General features: G+C 38.0%; 1 protein-coding gene across 1 annotated transcript in view; it reads right to left on the reverse strand.

Moving 5' to 3' along the window:
- Positions 1 to 20,101, reverse strand: part of LOC105444553 (general transcription and DNA repair factor IIH helicase subunit XPB-like) — a 22,388-nt gene continuing 2,287 nt past the window's right edge. The window contains exons 3-19 of the mRNA XM_030974068.1: positions 19,793 to 19,926; positions 18,637 to 18,752; positions 18,221 to 18,341; positions 17,320 to 17,394; positions 16,478 to 16,609; positions 13,770 to 13,981; positions 12,910 to 12,981; positions 11,904 to 12,010; positions 11,144 to 11,320; positions 8,795 to 8,914; positions 7,879 to 8,147; positions 7,509 to 7,645; positions 6,774 to 6,870; positions 5,979 to 6,096; positions 5,262 to 5,410; positions 2,349 to 2,468; positions 1 to 1,522 (exon numbers count right to left, since the gene is read on the reverse strand). Coding sequence (XP_030829928.1) covers positions 1,406 to 1,522; positions 2,349 to 2,468; positions 5,262 to 5,410; positions 5,979 to 6,096; positions 6,774 to 6,870; positions 7,509 to 7,645; positions 7,879 to 8,147; positions 8,795 to 8,914; positions 11,144 to 11,320; positions 11,904 to 12,010; positions 12,910 to 12,981; positions 13,770 to 13,981; positions 16,478 to 16,609; positions 17,320 to 17,394; positions 18,221 to 18,341; positions 18,637 to 18,752; positions 19,793 to 19,926 — 2,273 coding nt within the window. The 3' untranslated portion in view covers positions 1 to 1,405. The remainder of the gene's footprint in view (positions 1,523 to 2,348; positions 2,469 to 5,261; positions 5,411 to 5,978; positions 6,097 to 6,773; positions 6,871 to 7,508; positions 7,646 to 7,878; positions 8,148 to 8,794; positions 8,915 to 11,143; positions 11,321 to 11,903; positions 12,011 to 12,909; positions 12,982 to 13,769; positions 13,982 to 16,477; positions 16,610 to 17,319; positions 17,395 to 18,220; positions 18,342 to 18,636; positions 18,753 to 19,792; positions 19,927 to 20,101) is intronic.

A 20,101-nucleotide genomic window follows, 5' to 3' on the forward strand; every position in this document is an offset into this window, starting at 1 on the left:
TTAACCTCCTTTACTCGGGCAATGGATACAAACTATCATCGCCTCGGTGATCTCGGGGCTACCATCTTCCCTTGCGGCTCGGGAAGATAGTAGTCCCGAGATCACCTCAGCGATGATAGTTTGCACCATTACCCTCGTAGTCGATTAATATTTGCTTACTAGTTGATTATCAATCCATAAGGATAGTACCGGTAGACACAACGGGCATAAGACAAACTGGAAAATAGACTAAATGAGCAATAGACCAAATGGGTAATAGACTTATTGAAGATTAGACTAAATGAATATTAGCCTAAATTGGCATTGGACCAAATGATAAGTGGACAAAATGATTATTACACCATGTGGATATTAGACGAACTGGTTGTAGACCAAACAGTAATAAACCGATGATAATATTGTCTGGCTGGTACCAAAGCAGGTTTGCTACTAGATAAACAACCAGGGGACCCATGGCTTCATGTCCTATCCTGTAGACTTGGTAATTGATTGGGCGAGATGGCTCAGCGGTAGAGCAGTGGTCTCGTAACCGGGAAAATCCAGATTAGAAATCAAGTGGATTCACTGGTGCCCTTTGATCCCTATAAGAGAACTAAAAGCTGCTGGTCCCCTTGTTTGCTTACTTGATACAGGGGCTTCTCTTAGCAGTCAAATAAAACCTCAACTACTAACTTAGTTTTTTAGTGGAAACAACCCTGTTGCGAGATATCTGCTTTACTCACTGAGCCACACCGACTGCTTATCATTGATCAACATGAATATGGTCTCCAAATCTTTTACAAATGAACAACAAGCAAGTTTGTTAGTAAAGGTAATTACACATTCCGTAATCTAGTACAGTCAAACCTGCTTTAAAAGATCACCTGCCTATAAAGACCAATTTTCATGCTTCCCTCGAGCGGGCTTTATATGCAGGTTCCACTGTACAACTTGTAGATGAGTGAGCCATGGCATCCAGTCTGTTCTTCATATGGTATGAGATGAGTAAGCCACCTGCCTATAAAGACAAATTTTCATGTTTCCCTTGAGCGACCTTTATATGCAGGCTCCACTGTACAAACTTGAGATCGGTAAGACCTGGCATCGAGTCTGTCCTTCATATGGTATGAGATGAGCAAGCCACCTGCTTATTAAGACCAATTTCCATTTTTCCCTTGAGCGACCTTTATATGCAGGCTTCACTGTACAACTTTGAGATCGGTAAGCCCTGGCATCGAGTCTGTCTTTCATATGGTATGAGATGCGTAAGCCACCTGTCTATAAAGACCACTTTTTATGTCTCCCTCGAGCAGTCTTTATATGTAGGTTCCAATGTACAACTTTTAGATGAGTTAGGCCAAGGCATCCAGTCAGTTCTTCATATGGCATCTCAGAATAGCATCACTAGTCTCTTGTAGAACTGGTATCACCTTCTGAATTTCTTGAAGAGTGGATGCACACTCTTGTTCTTTGACTGGTATTCCATGTAGACTTGATCATCAGCACCGGACATTGAGCTCATGTTACCGACACGACGAACCACCTACATGTAATCAGGGAGAAAAGAAGGGAAGGAAAATGAGGACAAGTTACAAGTTAGCCAGAATAGAGACGGATCAAGACAAAATGAGTTGAGAAGGAAGTCACAATGAAACCAAAGAGGAGAAGGCAAAATTACAGAAGAGACAAATCACATGTATAAAGAGAGTACTTGGCACCTGACTTTATAAGCAGAAATTTGAAAGGTTATGGAATACATGAAGAAATTTGGCTATTGATCTCGCTTATTTCATTTACAGGACCAATAACTAGCACATTCGATGTTCTCTGTATGTTTCCATGGTGAGTAAGTATTCAGGATTGTATGCTTGTGGTAACATAATGTTGTAGCCTTTCATACTGCAAAGGCTGTTGATATATTATTTCATCAAAAGAACCCACTAATTAGAGGTATTACTTGAATTGATTGATTTATCCGTCATAACACAGTTTCTTTTTTTATTGGTTTATGAATAACAAAGATCATGTCAAAGGGAAAGAGATGACAATGGAATGAAGTTTTGTATTAAACACTTGCTCAGTATATATATATTTTTTTTGAGGGGGGGGGGGGGGTTAACGTAAGTGTTTAATGCAAAAGTTCATTCCATTACAAACTCTTTCCTTTACCTTTTCCTTAATTCCTGTATATGGGTTCTTTTGACTGGATAATATATCAACAGCCTTTTCTCAAAGAGAGAGAGAGAGTGAGAGAGAGAGAGAGAGAGAAAAAGAGAGTAAGAAAGAGAGAGAGAGTAAGAGAGAGTAAGAGAGAGTAAGAGAGAGTAAGAGAGAGAGAGAGAGAGAGAGAGAGAGAGTGGTAGTTTTACCCGAGAGCCAGTTTTGAGATCTCCAGGTACTATTTCTTCTTCCGCATCAGCGTCAGTAGCAGCTAGTACCTGCTGTAAGAGCTGCTGCTGCTCCTGTTTGGTGGAGTACTTCAGGTTCTCCTGCAAACATACAATTCATACATTTATATGAACACACTATACACTAAAAGATGCTTCTGCCAACATACAATTAATACATTCATATGAACACACTTTATACTATTGAATGCTTCTATCGACATACAGTGGATACATTCATATGAACACACTATACACTATAAGATGCTTCTGCCGACATACAATTGATACATTCATATGAACACACTACACAATATCGAATGCTTTAGCAGACATACAATTCATACATTCATATGAACACACTACACAATATTGAATGTCCAACCTAGCCACATCTTATGTACCGGTATGCAATCATTCATAACAGGTGAATGAAATCATTTGTAACATGGCACTTTACAAAGATTTATGCACTAAATTTGATTTAAACTAGATGGAATTTTGACTGCGCGCAGTCGAAAATGATGCCTCCGCCATAGAGCAATTTAAACTAGAGAGTTACTTGACCTATTGTGACCTAAGGTCAAGCCGAAAATTGAGAAATTTGTCATTTTGTGTACAAAATGAATGGCAAAGTGAAGTTTCTAGTTTGGTCTATAAATCAGCATAATTTTACTCTTTAGCGTTTAGTTATCATTTATTCAAGCAAAATATTGATACGTAACAACCTCAAGTATCAGAAGTCCTAAAACAATTAAGATTAAGAATTAATAACAATAGAATACAAAAGAAGTTCATAAAACAATGAAATACATAAGAATTGAAATAGACATGGACAATTTTTTTATGTGATAATGCCCGATAGGCTTTTTAGAAACTTTTTGCCACAAAATCAACTCTGTAAAAGCTTTATTTATGTAATTGTTAATAAAAATCATTATTCATGAATTTGATTTGCATAAATTAGCATAATTGATAAAATAAGTAATTTTCAGCAAAATTATAGTGAGGTCTCTTCCTTTATGCAATTGCATAAATTAGCATAATTGATAAAATAAGCAATTTTCAGCAAAATAATAGTGAGGTCTCTTCCTTTGCGCAATTTCTCAAGACGCGTGCCAAATTTCGAGGCAATCGGCCCCTCCCCCCCCCCCCCCCCCCCCCCCAGTCAGGGAGGTGCTCAAAATAGCCCAGTTAAGTACGGGTTAAGTAACGGAACATATTTCAAGTGGTTCTTGACATATCATGACAAGTCCTATACATGTAGTCTGAATTTTTCAAGTTGACCTCTATGACCTTTGACATACATGTACTCCAAAATCTAATCTGATCGTTTTCCTATGGTGATATATATACTATCCTTAAGTTTGAAGTTTAAAATCTCAAATGGTTCTTGAGATATCGCGATAACGAGCTGAAGACATGGAATTTCACAAGTTGACCTCTGTGACCCTTGACCTACGTGCTCCAAAATCTGAACAGATCGTCTTCCTATGGTGATACATACTATCATTAAGTTTGAAGTGAAAATTCTCCAGTGGTTCTTGAGATATCGCGATAACGATCTCAATGTATGGAATTTCATAAGTTGACCTCTGTGACCCTTGACCTTTGACCTACGTGCTCCAAAATCTAATCAGATTGTCTTCCTATGGTGATACACACTATCATTAAGTTTGAAGTTTAAATCTCCAGTGGTTCTTGAGATATTATGATATGGTGATACATACTATCATTAAAGGTAAAGACCAGTATTGGTAACGCCCCAATTTCAAAAAATGAAATGGAAGCTCTCATTACCAATCATGTGAAAGAATATGTTTTGACTAATACATGATGATAAAAAATTTGCCGGGAAACCGCCTACTAATTCATATATTTGGTAAATTTATTTCTCTCATGGTCGTGTGAGAGAGATAGGGTAGTCCCATATACATCTTTCTGTGTATAGTGCTTGTAACTTTACGAAGAATGGGCCAAATTTCTTATCATTTTGATGATTCCAGAACCTTGCAGATGCTAGATGCTAGATGATCAACCTTTTCTGATCGATTCCACAACGTTTCTTTCACAATGCAATCGCATGACCATTACTGGTCTTTACCTTTAAGTTTGAAGTGAAAATTCTCCAGTGGTTCTTGAGATATCGCGATAACGATCTCAATGTATGGAATTTCATAAGTTGACCTCTGTGACCCTTGACCTTTGACCTACGTGCTCCAAAATCTAATCAGATTGTCTTCCTATGGTGATACACACTATCATTAAGTTTGAAGTTTAAATCTCCAGTGGTTCTTGAGATATTATGATAACAATCTCAATGTATGGAATTTCATAAGTTGACCTCTATGACCCTTGACCTTTGACCTACGTGCTCCAAAATGTAATCAGATTGTTTTCCTATAGTGATACACACTATCACTAAGTTTGAAGTTTAAATCTCCAGTGGTTCTTGAGATATCATGATAACAATCTCAATGTATGGAATTTCATAAGTTGACCTCTGTGACCCTTGACCTTTGACATACGTGCTCCAAAATCTAATCAGATCGTCCTCCTATGGTGATACATACTATCCTTAAGTTTGAAGTTTAAATCTCAAATGGTTCTTGAGATATCGCGCTAACAAACTCAATCCAAGGAATTTCATAAGTTGACCTCTGTGACCTGTGACCTTTGACCTACGTACTCCAAAATCTAATCAGATCATCTTCCTATGGTGATAAATACTATTCCCGAGTCTTAAGTTTAAATCTTAAATGGTTCTTGAGATATTGTGATAACGGTCAAACGGGACGGACGTACGGACGTACGGACGGACAACCCGAAAAACATGATGCCTTCGGCACCACCTTCGGTGGCGGAGGCATAAAAATGGTCTGTTGACTGGAATACCTGTTCCATGCCAGCTAGCTTGGTGATAGTCTTGAAGCTATATCCTTGATTGACAAGGAATCTTTGTCTCTTGAGTGAATAGAACATCTCTTGGGTGTCTTGTGAGACCAGTGTATAGAAGAACGCATTGTATTCCTCTGCAATGGAACCTGTATAAAAAAAACACAACATTGTCTTCAACATACCAGCCAATTGTTTTTTTTGTAAAGAAAGATAATTGAATTTTAGAAAATAGATTTCAAGATACTAATGTCTGTATTCTACTAATTCAGTTAAACCTGACTCCCTGAGTCTAAGCTCACATTTAACAAAGGAAAAATGAAAAAAGGTTTGTTCATTTTGAAAAGATATATCGTTCTCAGTCTATGTTTGGGACAAATATGGCTTATTCATATAAAATCTTGCTAGGGGGGTTGTTTCACAAAGACTAAGATCGAATTTAAGATGGACTTAACTATGGCAGGCTGTTCATGCCACTGGTTGCTCTCACCATCGTTCTTTCAATTATGAACTTTAGATAATAGTATTTTTTCTTTCAATAATGAACTATCATGAAATGTAGATTTTTTACCACGATTGGTACGTCCCTTGAGAAATCAATGCCAGTAAAATGATGAGAGAAAATAGTTGCATGAACGGCCTGCCATAGTTAAGTCCAACTTAAGGTCAATCTTAGTCTTTGTGAAACACACTCTCCAGATATTACAATGAGATCACCTTTCTTTGCTCTGAGGATACGACCTAGACGTTGAGCCTCTTGCCTTCTAGAACCACCATGAGATGAAATCTGGATCAAGACGTTGGCCTCAGGTAGATCAAAGGAATTGTCACCTACCTGGGAAGACACGCAGACAAATAAAGAAATAGATAACAAGACAGAAAATGAGAGGTAGATACAGAGTGGATTCAACAATACAGATAGATAGAAAAGATGGCGATATTTAAAGGCTCCTTCTTAAATATCGGGTGCCTATTATATTGTGGAACAAGCAAACCCTTGCAAAGAAAGATTTTGCATGCCAGTTCAGTTACCATTTTGGGCTCTTTATTTCCATAATGGGCACCTGTGTCAAAGACTCTGTTAACCTTACAGAAGTAGCATTTCCCTGATCAGAATTATGATCACTTGAAATTCCCATATTCTACAATACAATTACATCATGAAACGCTGATATAAAAATAGACCTTTTAGAAAAATGGGCACCTAAAACACCTTTTTCCAAGAATTAAGGGGCCCTAAAAATGATATGAATTCAACGTTATTTCATTGAAGTATTATTTGTTCTAATACATTGATTTTTTTAGCGACTATACAGGATAAGATTCCCTTTGGCAGCTTTACTGAAAAGTGGGCTTAGCGGGCCTTTTGAGATCATTTGAGATCAGATGATGGACACGAAAGAAGAATGCAGACAATTAGGTTAAGATAATATGATATGATTGCTATATTGCTACATACAAGACTTATCACAAAGTAATAGTTGCTTCTGAAAACATGCAGAGAAATCTTACTTTGGAGATGAAGATTGTGCTGACAGCAGGGTTGTGTTGAAAGTTCTGCAGAATCTGCATTCGCTCCCCTTGACTGGTAGGCCCATAGATATATGGTCTGCATACAAAAATGAACATATTGAAATCATATCACAATTCAGCTTCCTTTTCATCTCATTTGTGAGAAGGGATTTGAGCAGTCCAGAACAGTGGGCGTATCTTGTGCTTGCAGCAAATACTCAAATTTCAAAATCATATTTTTTGTTTGTGCAGATACATGTATGAGAAACAATTTTATGTTCTACCACCTTCATACCATGTAAAGCACTGGGAAACTAAATGCGTAAGAGCGCTATATAAATAATAATAATAATGACAAACGGTGCATATAAAGTGCTTTCCTACAAAGTCTCTGAGCACTATAACAAACAAAATACAATGACAAACAATTATATATTAAACAAAAAATTACAAATAAACCTTCAAATTACAATACATATGGAATATACATCAATGTGAACAGAGTAAGTTAATCATCAAAGGCAATTTTGAATAAATGTGTCGCCAAGTTTTGAATTGGTTGACAGTCTGACAGGTTTTGACATGTAAAGGTAGTTTGTTCCAAAGTTCAGCAGAAGCTTTGCAAAAAGAGCGATGACCGTAAGAAAGAGTTGACACGAGGTTCAATTGTGAAGATGACCGTAGATTGCGTGAACACATTATCATTATTATTGTTTCAATGATTGGAATGCTTACCTCCCCATGGCTATGGCGTAGTGCTTGAGAGCGAACACGTTATCTGAGAAGACGATCACTTTATCGTTCCGCTGCTCGTGAAATCTCACCAGGAACTGGCATGCTCGGAACTTGTTTGGATTCATCACATACAACAACTAAATAGAAAAGAAAATATTGATATACGGTAAACAACTTATTCATTCACACCCTTACCAGGTTTCGAAATTTATTAAGTATGTGAAAAATTGATTGTCCCGATTTACTTTTCTTCAAAATATAACATCTACCATTGTTATGTATCTTATTGCATTATTATTTTTATTTGAAATCCAACCTTTAAGGTTTGGTTGCAGTAAAGAAATAATAAATCAAACTAGTTATGACTGACCAATCTTCTCCTAGTCCTGATGGCCAGGTACTCTCTGAAGAACTCTGGAGCCATGGGGCACCAGACCTCCGCACACTGTACTCTGGCAATGAAACCTTTGTTCTGTAGCTCCATCCAGTTAGCCTCGTAGAGCTTGGGACCGATTAAGAAGTTCAGGTCTGCAATCTTGTCATCCTCTCGGACCAGAGTAGCCGTTAGTCCTAGCTTGCAGTGGGCCTGGACCTGGGTCAGGACCCGCCGGAACTGCTTGGCTGGGATCGTATGCACCTCTGTTGTAATAAATGAATGAAAAAAGTTTAGAAACCTTCTGTGTTAGTTAAAATGTTTTGCATGATATGCAAATTTGGTCTGACAGCCATTAAAGAACAAATTGATTGATTGCACCTTTAAAGGTAAAGACCAGTATTGGAAAGGCCCCAATTTCAAAAAATGAAATGGAAGCTCTCATTACCAATCATGTGAAAGAATATGTTTTGACCAATACATGATGATAAAAAATTTGCCGGGAAACCCCCTACTAATTCATATATTTGGTAAATTTGTTTCTCTCATGGTCTGTGAGAGATATAAGGTAGTCCCATATATATCTTTCTGTGTATAGTGCTTGTAACTTTACGAAGAATGGGCCAAATTTCTTATCATTTTGATGATTCCAGAACCTTGCAGATGCTAGATGCTAGATGATCAACCTTTTCAGATCGATTCCACAACGTTTCTTTCACAATGCAATCGCACGACCATAACTGGTCTTTACCTTTAACAAATTCATAATTTTTTTTTTTCAAATCAGAATTTTCTTAAACTTTCACTGACCTATTCCTCTCATTTCTTGCTTCTATTAAAACCAACTTAGCTGATATCAGGGTGGAATTCCCTTTAAAAAGAATATGAATAATACTGATAAATGTAGACTTACCGTCTAAGATCATGAGTCCCCACTCCTGAGATTGAAGCCACTGCATAACTTGATCTGCTTCCCATGAGCGCTTGGTCGAATGTGCGACCATGGAGTATGTACTGATACAGATACTGCAGCCTATACAAACAAACAAACAAACAGACAAATATACCCATGTCCCATTGTGTCTCATTGAATTGTCGATACAGTGTGAACCAGAAAGAATGCTGCGTCCCAGTAAAAAAAAAAAATTTGATGTCCCCAAACTTTGACAAAATCCTATGGGGAAGGGTCATTTTCATATGCAGCCACTGTTTAATGGAAAATTTGCTTGAATACCCTTAAAATATAGAAACATACAATAAGTTCAAAAGTAAATTGAAAATATATCTATTTCAATAGCACTTTGTAAGATCTCACAATTATGAATCCCAGTGCACTCTCTCTGTATTCTGTTCTGTAAAGCGCATAGAGAAATGCAATTATGCCAATGTGTTATGTGCTATACAAAAACATTTAATTATTGTTATCAGAGACACATCCCTAACACTTTGCCTAGCAAACCACTTTTCAATCATCCTGGACTACACAGTCAATGGATTATCTCTTGATTCAAGCAAATGTTTATAATACTGAGATGACAAAACACAATAAGAGTATATTTCATGTTGCGGCATGTATCATACAGTTTTATGAATATATTTCAATTCAAATTTTACTGATTATAACCAAAACAAAAAGGTTCTCAATTTGTGTACAAATCAACTAAAATCAACAGTCAAACTCATACTGTAACAAAGATAATTGTGTGCAATTGTCAAAATTATAGTAACCAGGAATGGCAAAAATTTATATGCACGTACACGGATCAACATAAGGAAAATATCAGCTTTTATACAACAATTTCCTAGAGTTACGATATCTTAAAGGGGGTGTAGCTTGGCAAATACTGGTTAATGCCATCTACGCCTTCTTTTGGACAACTGCAAGTAAACGAATGAACTTGATTAACGGTAGTAAGTGACTTATGCAAGGGTCACTCTGTGGCCTGGACCCACCCTCCTCAGGTCATCACCTTTCTTCACCTGAGCCAATTATTTGTAACCTCAGGGTTTCACCATCACTTCATGTGCTTTACAAAAAACAAAGGCAAAGCATCACTCTTATCAGCAAATGTGTTAGTGCAGGCTTCACCCTTTGAATTATTTGCATAGGTGATGCTTCACTTTTGTCAGTTTTACATAGGTGAGGCTTCACTTGTGTCAGTTTTCCATAGGTGAGGCTTCACTTTTGTAAGTTTTCGGCCGGTCTGAAGCTTCACCACTGTTTCACCATACTAGCCATTTGCATAGTTCAAGCTTCACCACTGTTTCACCATATTGGCCATTACATATTTCGAGCGCACGGCACTGCTGTGGCGTAATACCTTTGTGGAATACGTCAACATTGAAATCTCGCGAAAATATAGGCTAAGTTTTATGCACAGATTTCGTTAATAATCAATCGTAAAACAGGGTCGGAGTAGTACCGTCTCAAAATGATCGGAAAACTCTGAACTTTCTATTTTTTTTCAACTCACCTCGCAAAAACTTGGGGCCAAAACTTGGCACGATCTGCGCTGCGCATGCTGGGTACAATACCGACAGCTCGTAGGCTACTAGTCTCGTTTCCAGACTTGAGGCTGGCCTTTCAGGCACGTATACTGCGAATACTCACGCAACTAGTTATGTGTAGGAGACTAGTAGACTACTCGAAAACGATCTCGTGAAATCTCGAAATCAGTTTCGCTGGAGAAAAGTTCGGTGACCTCAGGACGATCACTCTGCGAGTGCATGAGTGACCGGAATAAAAATTAAATAGTTGTTTTGAAACGCACGATTTCGACATGATTTCGACATATTTTCGACGCGACCGGTAGTGGCTTCGATGTCACATCACCTGAACAAACAAGGCGACCGATTGGATTCGATGTCACATCACCAGAAAAAACAAATTACTCGTCAAAGCTTCACACATTTCATCAATTTGTATAGTAAAGCTTTACCCAATGAAGAAAAACGAACGTTAGGACTTCACTACAACAACAAATAGGTCAGGGTCAGGCTTAGGCGTCGAGTCGACGTCGATATTTGGCGACCTCTGAGGAGGGTGGGTCCAGGCCACAGAGTGACCCTTGCATTAATATCTAAATGGTCAGCGCGCTAGCGTTCGCAAAAGAGACCATAGTTCTCCTCACACTTCGGTTTCATGCTGCGGTCAGATCGTCTGCAGTGGTATTATACCCGAATGGCCCCCGAGTCAGGCTACGGGAAAGACACACAGTCTCGTCAAGCTACACTCCCTTCAAAATAAAGAATAAAAGCTCACCCATGGGTTTATCCTTAGCATCTGATGTAAACCTGCAGATCATGGAATCATCTACGGTAGACCACATTCTGAACTGAGATCTCCACTGCTCTACTGCTACTCCTGACGTACAGAGCACCATACAACGCTTCCTCACCGTACAGGAGGCAGTCACTCCGACCAACGTCTTGCCAGCACCTGTCCAAACACAACATCTTTCATTAGTGCACAAAATTTAAGCCTTGTTCAGATATGACACGGCAAAACTGCTGCGTTTTAAAAATATCTAGAGCTCCATGACCTTTGACCTCATGACCCCTCAATCTACTGACTTCATTGGCTCTGCAGGCTACATACATGTCCTGAGTTTGATAGTAATCCATCTGTCAGTTCTAATGAGAATGGGTTCACAAGCTATTTTTGCATACATAATGACCTTCGCCCTTGTTACCCCAAAATCTGTTCAGTTCACCATCTCTGCTAGATACATAGTTACATGACCCAAGTTTGGCAGGAATCCATCAATCGGTTGAGATAAAGCAATCACGAAAACGGGACGTACGGACGGACAGCCCGAAAACATAATGCCTCCGGCTACTTCGTAACAGAGGCATAAAAATAGAACTGGAAACTACTGCATGCTTTAAGTTAGCACAGTAAATGGATTTCATGTGATTGCATTTGACCAATCATTTGATTAGGATAGAAGTGACAAGATAATAATCCTTAATCTTATTGCATAAAAGTACAATGACCTCGGACCGAGTGGTACAAAGCTTACCACATGGAAGTACGATGACCCCTGACCTAGCTCTGCCATTACCAAACATCTTCCTTAAGCTCTTCTCTTGGTACGGGCGTAGGACGGCAGTTGGCTTCAAATCAATGCTGTCACACAAGAAAAAAAAATACAAGAAAATTAGATCTTTCTTTTCTTCTCCTATTCTGAAATGACAACAATAACGATATTAATGATCAGAATTATAAAGCTTCTTTTCCCAAGGATTGCAAAGTGGTGACAAGTATCATCTGCCCAGCTTTTATCCTTCATGGTCTTGTCTTTCCATGTCTCTCGTCTCACTTTTTAGAGCTTCGTTTTTGCTCCACTTTCCAATTCTTTTGTTAAACCTTCTAACTTTTCTCTCTGCACCATGACGTACCAGTTTATTGGTAATGTTAGGAACCTTTTGTTTGATGTTTTCCATCATATTTTCCATCTTTTCCTACAGGGTTCAAGCACTAATGTCCTGTGGCAAGATGTAAATTTACATTAGTCACTCTCATCCCAGGTGTAAATGGGTACCTGATGTGCTTGCAAGTTAGTTACTTTGGCAGCTCGGCTATAATAATAATAATAATTATCTTTTTTCCCCTCCAAATTTTATTAAGTTAAACCGAAAATGGAAATTCTTTTTTGCCCAATTGATCGTGAGCCCGGCAGCCACTGAGCAGCGCCAGATCGACGTTGCTCTATCCCTTTAATGTTGAACGCCAAACAAGGTAGCAGTAACTCCCGTCTTTTAACGTCTTTTGGTATGACGCAGCCGGGGTTCAAACCCACGACCTCCTGGTTGTGAGGCGGACGCTCTACTGACACAACCGGGAGGTCGTGGGTTTCAACCCCGGCCAGGGTAACCAGGGTAATATGTGTAAAGCGCCATGAACGTCAAAGCCTGGCGGATACGGGTGCTATGTAAATATCCATATTATTATAATTTGCGTATTTCTAATTCCATGTAGGTTTTCTTTGCCTGGAAACAAAGTTTTAAAAAGATTATCAGTCATACCTCAGATCCGGATTCCTGGTGTCATTCCTGAAGTCGTACTCGGCTAACAGAGGGTACTCTAACTCAATACATCTAGTGAGAGAAAGAGAGTTGAGAATCAGAGAAATAGAAAGAATCAGTGTGTTTCAATTAGAAGCCATCATCCGGTTAATAGCCGATAAGGGATTAATTTCGCCTAATAGAAACTGACTTCCTCCGCCATTATCCGGATAATGCTGGTGAGAGCTGTGATGCGTTCACAGGCAAAATTATCCTTCCTTAAGAAGGATAATTTAGGAGTAGCTAACCGGATAACCTAAGTAGAAACTCACGCCGTTCCGATAGAGTGCACATAACGGGGAGAATCGAAAATCAGAGTGATCACGTGATCAGAATATTTGACCCCGACACTAAAATCTCGGGTTGACCTAGCAGTCCCACAATACTTTGCGGTGACCTTAGCCAAAGTTTAATGAACTTTTATTTAGGGCGTTTTAACCGGCTAAATCAAAGCAGTGTAATTATCCTGATAATACACATACCGGTAGATAGAAACTGCCCATTCCCTGGCATTATACGCTATTTTCCAAAAAACAAATTAACCAGACAATTTCAGTGTAACTACCACAATAGAAAAACCAAGCAAGAATATGTAACTTCGTCAGAAAAAATGTTGAAGAGGTGACGGCTGTACAGAAATGATCTCACAGTTGGACGATTGTTGGTTATTTCAAACGTTAAGAGGAAAGTTCAAATCACACATAACTTCAATAATTTCAGATGTTAAGGACTGAAATTGGGGTGATTTTTCAGGAGCTTCCCGGTAGTATCGTTGCACTCATTTTGGTTTCTACCGTAACATACTTTAATAGATTACTAACCTCTTTTGCAAGTTTTCAATTTCATCTTGAACGACTTCAAAAGAGACGGCAGTAAGATCGTCTCCGTCTTCATCTTCCTTGTCTATTTTATCGTAGAAATCAAAGATATCCGTTGGTATCTTCTCTGTTTCTCCTCCTCCTCCATCTCCTCCTTCTGCATCCTTAGAATCAGATGCTTCGTTGGGTTTTCCTTTGGAGTTTGGTGCATTCAGCTGACAAAGAAATAATACAAGAATCATTTAAGCCAAGCTTTCTTTTATTCTTTGATCAATGATCATCCCTGTTTAAAGACACGCTCATCATTATTTGCTGAAGTAATACCTACCTTCTATCTATCTATCTATCAGGCTATAGTTCATCCAGACGTTGGACAAAGCCCTCCTCATAGCATTTCCATTCTCTTCTGTCTCTAGCTATCCTAGTCCAAGCGGCCATTCCCATGTATGATGTTAGGTCATCTCTCCATTTTCTCTTCTGCCTTCCTTACCTAGTTTTTAAGTTTTGTGCAATATTGTAGGATATAGTAGCCATCCACGTTTTGTACAACAGGGACCCGTATTACAAAGAGTTGCGATTGATCCAAATCAATCGTAAGTCCTCCAATCAATCACAAGTTTGCAGTCTCCTATCTCTTATGTACATAGTTGCGATTGATATCAACTCTTTGTATTAAAGGTAAAGACCAGTATTGGAAACGCCCCAATTTCAAAAAATGAAATGGAAGCTCTCATTACCAATCATGTGAAAGAATATGTTTTGACTAATACATGATGATAAAAAATTTGCCGGGAAACCGCCTACTAATTCATATATTTGGTAAATTTGTTTCTCTCATGGTCTGTGAGAGATATAGGGTAGTCCCATATACATCTTTCTGTGTATAGTGCTTGTAACTTTACGAAGAATGGGCCGAATTTCTTATCATTTTGATGATTCCAGAACCTTGCAGATGCTAGATGCTAGATGATCAACCTTTTCTGATCGATTCCACAACGTTTCTCTCACAATGCATTTGCATGACCATAACTGGTCTTTACCTTTAAAGATGGGGCCCTGGTTCTGACAATGCCAGTTCAGACTGTCTGCAATCATTTATGTGTGACTTATTGATCATATGTTTGGTGTCATACGAAAGAAGAGAATATATGCTTTTCACTTATTAACGCATTAACCCGAAAAAAGTAACTTTGTATTATCAAGTAATTTATCCATCAAAATCTGGGTATTCTTTTTATCAGGAACCCCTTGAAGTAAGACTAGAAATAAGAAATAAGTAAAAATAAGGAAAAATTATTTACACATATATAGAGACGGATCAAGATCGCCAGATAAAGACTCTGCTACTGCTGCATTTTATGTACCTTATTATGATGTTTCTCAATCTAAGAGACTGGCTAATTACACATCTTCTTATAGAGCAGAGATGGCCGCAATTGTACTTGCCCTAACATGGTTATTACAACTCCCAGGACTCTACACCGGGGCAGTCATCTTTTCTGATTCTTTGAGTTCACTCCAGGCCATAGAATCTCGTAAAGACGAATCTTTCTATCTTGAAATTTTAACCATGTGTAGTCAACTAAAATACAAGGGCACCCAGGTCAATTTCGAATAGATTCCCAGTCACTGTGGTCTACAACACAATGAGATAACAGATAAGTTTGCTAAAGCAGGACTAAATAAAAATATAGAAATCAACAACGCTCTTACCAGAGCAGAATCAAATTACGTTATAAAGAAATACTACATAGAGATATGGCAAAAAAGATGGAATGAAACATCATCCCCCCTACGGGAAACGCAAACTCTAGTATCAAAAATATTTGTATGTTACTTGAACAACAGATATCATGAAACTATTCTTCATCGCCTAAGAATGGGGAACTTAGGTTTAAATGAAAATCTATTTGAGTTGAATCAACATGAGACCGGTCATTGCTCAAACTGCGAGCACGAAAAAGAAACCGTTAAACATTTTTTATGCAAATGCCCACTCTTTCTTATAGAAAGAGCCATGCTTATAACAGAATCTGGCATAGAGGACGAAAAAGTAATCCCAATACTCCTGAAATCAACAGACATGAATCACCAACAGGCTCTGGTCAACTTCGTAATGAGAACTAAAAGGGTACACCTTTACCCCTATTAACCACCTTGCACCGCACATTATTATTTGAGCCCAATATGTTTCCCTTTTTATAGTGAGTAATACATGAAGAAGAAGAGTGAGAAAGAAAAAAAAAAGAAAAAAAAAAAATTAGAAAAGAGAACTGCCCATATTAACGTTTAGAATCTTCATGTATATAATCTGTTTTTAATTGGTTTTCGGACAAAATTTTGAAGAAACGCGGTGGAGACGACTAGCCTATTGGTGGACGTCGGAGGGCCTAGGCTCAGCATTAGGCTGAGTTGAGAAGCTTGACACAATGTACCGTGTCCGAGCTGGTCTTTGGGCGTCCTATATAGCCAATAAGCCTTTTGCTCGCCAGCCACTGAATTCTTCAACATTAAACAAAAGTTTAGCTTTTAAAAATCCAATCTATCCAAATCTATATATCAAAAAAAGTAAATCTAATTTTAAAGGAATAAAAATCCTAAGAGAAGAGGCGTAAATATTCACTTCTGAATGACAAACGCCTATAAACTAAAACAACAACAACAACGTAACTGAAATAAGACTAGATTTTTTGCTGATATTTGTATCTTACCTTGAGTACAGAAGAGCCGCCTGCTGCCCTCTGTGATACAAGAAAGCCATCTTCATTTGCTTCTTCGTCAACATCTGATCTCAGACGACACTGCTGTACAACTGAATCCTTCAAAAGCTTCTGTAATACATCCTATTATAACAGACAAAAAACAAATCATCTCAAATAATGAGCCTCTTGTGTAAAACTGCAATATTCCACAAAGGCCAATTTGAACAGTTTAGGTATCCCATTACTCAACTAAGGCCAATCTAAATATGTTTAGTATTCATGTACCGTATTCAACTGAGGCATGTATAAAAACATTAGTATTTCAATATTCATTTGAGACTTATATAAACACATCAGTATTCCAATATTCAACTGAAGCCTATCTAAATATGTGTAGTATTCCAATATGTATTAAATGACAATAGACATAGCTTTATGACTCCAACATTCAACTAAGGTAAAGATAAATATGCTTAGTATACTATACCAAAATTTAATGATGGCTCAAGCGGCTGTTTTTATTTTATCAGAGCGCACACACGCACAGCAAATGTGCTAACTCCCTATTGACTTAGTACAAGTGGAAAAGTAACAAAATGTACTTACATCATTTCAATAAAACATCAAAAGAAATGTGGAGCAAAGAGACCACAAATTGGATTTTGTTTTAAGTGGCCGAAAAAATCCCTCCCTCACTCTGTATGTAGTTTTCCAAGGTTTCAATTCAGGCAATTTTACCTATTTTCCACATTTTTAAAAATCAACTAAGACCAATATAAACAGGTTTTGTATTCCAAGTCTTTCCAACATTCAACTAAGGTCAAAAGAAACATGGCAATAATTCTACTTACAGGAAATGGACTCTCTACAAAGTATCTGTTGTGCTTCAGGACCAGCTTCACTTTGCCATAGCTCAGAGTACAAAGCTAGAAATGAGTATATAAAAGAATCAGATAATCAAATACAGTTACAATACAGAATCAATAACCGACCATTCAAAATGTATATTTTTTTTTTCTTGATTCAATAGCTGAATATAATTCAGATTTTTGTGTCATTTATACAAAAAAGATGAAATGAAGAAACTGGGCTTTGAAATGAACTGAAGTACATCATGGAAACATAAATGAAAGCAAAAGCCATGTACATGTGTATGTAGTGAAAAGTGCAAACAATTACCTTGCTAAATTCTGTGGCAGGATTTCCTAAAGTAGGTGCAGAGAGATTGTTAGTGATCTGACATTAGCTTCATAAAAGCAATATATTTGCTTATTTCATCAAAGAGCAACATTTAAGGTTCAGGTTGTAATTAGGTGGTACGTTTAACAGTTTAGGGCTAAGGTCTGGTATTTTTTTTTATATCAATGGTCACAATTAGTAATTAAATGGAGCAATTATCACCTAAGTGGAATGCATGGTAAAAGGTTAGCAATTGCTTTAATATCTAGGGCTTACTTCAAATCAACAGGTCATCGCGTCGGGTTGGGTGGCCGTGTTACACAACCTTTTGTGAAAATGGGCCCCCTTTTTCATGAAATGTCAGGGGTAATGTTTGTGAAATAAATCCCTCTCATCTACAAATGGTCTGGTCTAATGTACCTGAATCTTTGTGAAAACCCTACTGCAAATTTACAAAAGGTCGCATCCTGAACGTGCATCTTCACATGATCTTGCGTTTTCATTTCACAAAAAGTCATGTAACCCCGATGACCCAAAGTAAGCCCTTATCCAGTGGTTACCAATTACACGTACCTTGATGAATTCTACAATGCCGTTAGGGATAGTAGTCTTGCTTAGTCTTCTCAAGTATTCTATGATGTCACTGGTCTGTAGACCTACAGACACTGCAGCATACAAGGAGTACGCAGTCAGTCTGTAAACAAAACAAAACAAGGTATTACAAATGAACTGCTTTTATTTCATCAGAGTGATTAATTCAAACACTTCCAAGTACTTCCAAGGACAGTTAAAATTTCACTTTGCACAACATGCACATTTTTTCTGGTCTATTACATACTAGTTCTGAGATAGAAATTAGACTTACTTGTACTTGTACTCATGGATGTTTTCTGGTCTACATACTGGTTCCGAGATAGAAACTAGACTTACTTGTACTCATGTATGTTTTTTGGTCTACAAACTAGTTATGAGATAGAAATTAGACTTACTTGTACTCATGGATGTTTTCTGGTCTGCAAACTGGTTCCGATATCGCTATAAGGAAGTCATGAGCATGTTTGTAGACTGGTGAGAAGGATTCTAGAAAGATATGTCCATCAGGTGCCTGTCAATGATCACAAAAATGTTCAAAAGCAGAGATGTATTAAACAAAAAATGCAGAGTGCTGTTCACACTCACACCAATAATAATAATAATAATAATCATTAAAAGTCCACTCCAAATTTCATTAAACCGAAAATGAAAATTCTTTTTGCCCAATTGATCATGAGCCCGGCAGCCACTAAGCAGCGCCAGATCGACGTTGCTCTATCCTCTTATTGTTGAACGCCAAACAAGGTACAGCAACTCCCGTCTTTTAACGTCTTTTGGTATGACGCGGCCGGGGTTTGAACTCACGACCTCCCGGTTGTGAGGCGGACGCTCTACTGACTGAGCCAACACACCGGTTAATGAGCCAGTCCATAGTTGCAGTCTGAACATGAGCAGATAAATGTCATTGCAGACCAAATTGTGAAATACATGGAGATAAAATACTCCATACGTGCTCATTAGTCTGCTCATAAAAGTTTTAATCATTACCGGTATTAATTTATGCACAAGCAGTGCACTCCATGATATACAGGTGGAAGCATTCTTTTAAAAGGGGAAACAAAGGCTATTTAGGTAGCACCTCTATCGCTGTAGGAGTGATTATTTCAAATGTATAAAGTGGGACCTCTTCATGTTTTGAAGATCTGTGGATATTCGGGGTCATTTGGGACATGTGCTAACTGTGAACTGGTCTATTTGTTAGATTCAATGCTGATTTTTGAACTGCAGTGAAATTTCACTTTTGTTTGTTTATTAATCCCAAAAATGTGATTAATTACTAACATTCCATGATATAATAAAGAGTGAGCATGCCAAAATATCATTACAATCAAATCAAGGCATTGTCCATTTTACACGATAACCATGGAGTGTCATTTTGACATTGCTAAGCAACCAAGTCCTACGTCTGCATATATGTTTGCATCAAACATGTATTACAATAGTGAGGAATCGAAATCTGTTTGTTGCATGTCTCCTTTATTCTCAATCGCAAGGTTAGGTACACAAACTTGGGAGCTTTGCAGAAACATGGCATCCAAGCTTTATACTTACCAACCACAAAGGTCTGGAACCATGGTCCTTCTTGAGTTCCATCTGACCACGATAATCTTTAGCACCGAACTCATCCTCGTCTCCAGCATCCTGGTCCTCTACCTGGCGACTGGCATTCTTAGGAATGTATGTACCTAGAGGGATGTGATAAAAAATATGAAGGTTAGTTAGTTAGTTGATTTGTTTGTCTTACCCGACTGCTAAGAAAGCATGTGTATGCTTGTAAGTGAGCAACCAGGGGACAGACAGCTTTATCAATTTATTGACAGCTTTAAATTCTCTCTGAGGGACTTTAAAATGGGGAACAAT

Source organism: Strongylocentrotus purpuratus, unplaced genomic scaffold, assembly GCF_000002235.5.
Source record: "Strongylocentrotus purpuratus isolate Spur 01 unplaced genomic scaffold, Spur_5.0 spur5_contig_866, whole genome shotgun sequence".
Classification (NCBI taxonomy): domain Eukaryota; kingdom Metazoa; phylum Echinodermata; class Echinoidea; order Camarodonta; family Strongylocentrotidae; genus Strongylocentrotus; species Strongylocentrotus purpuratus.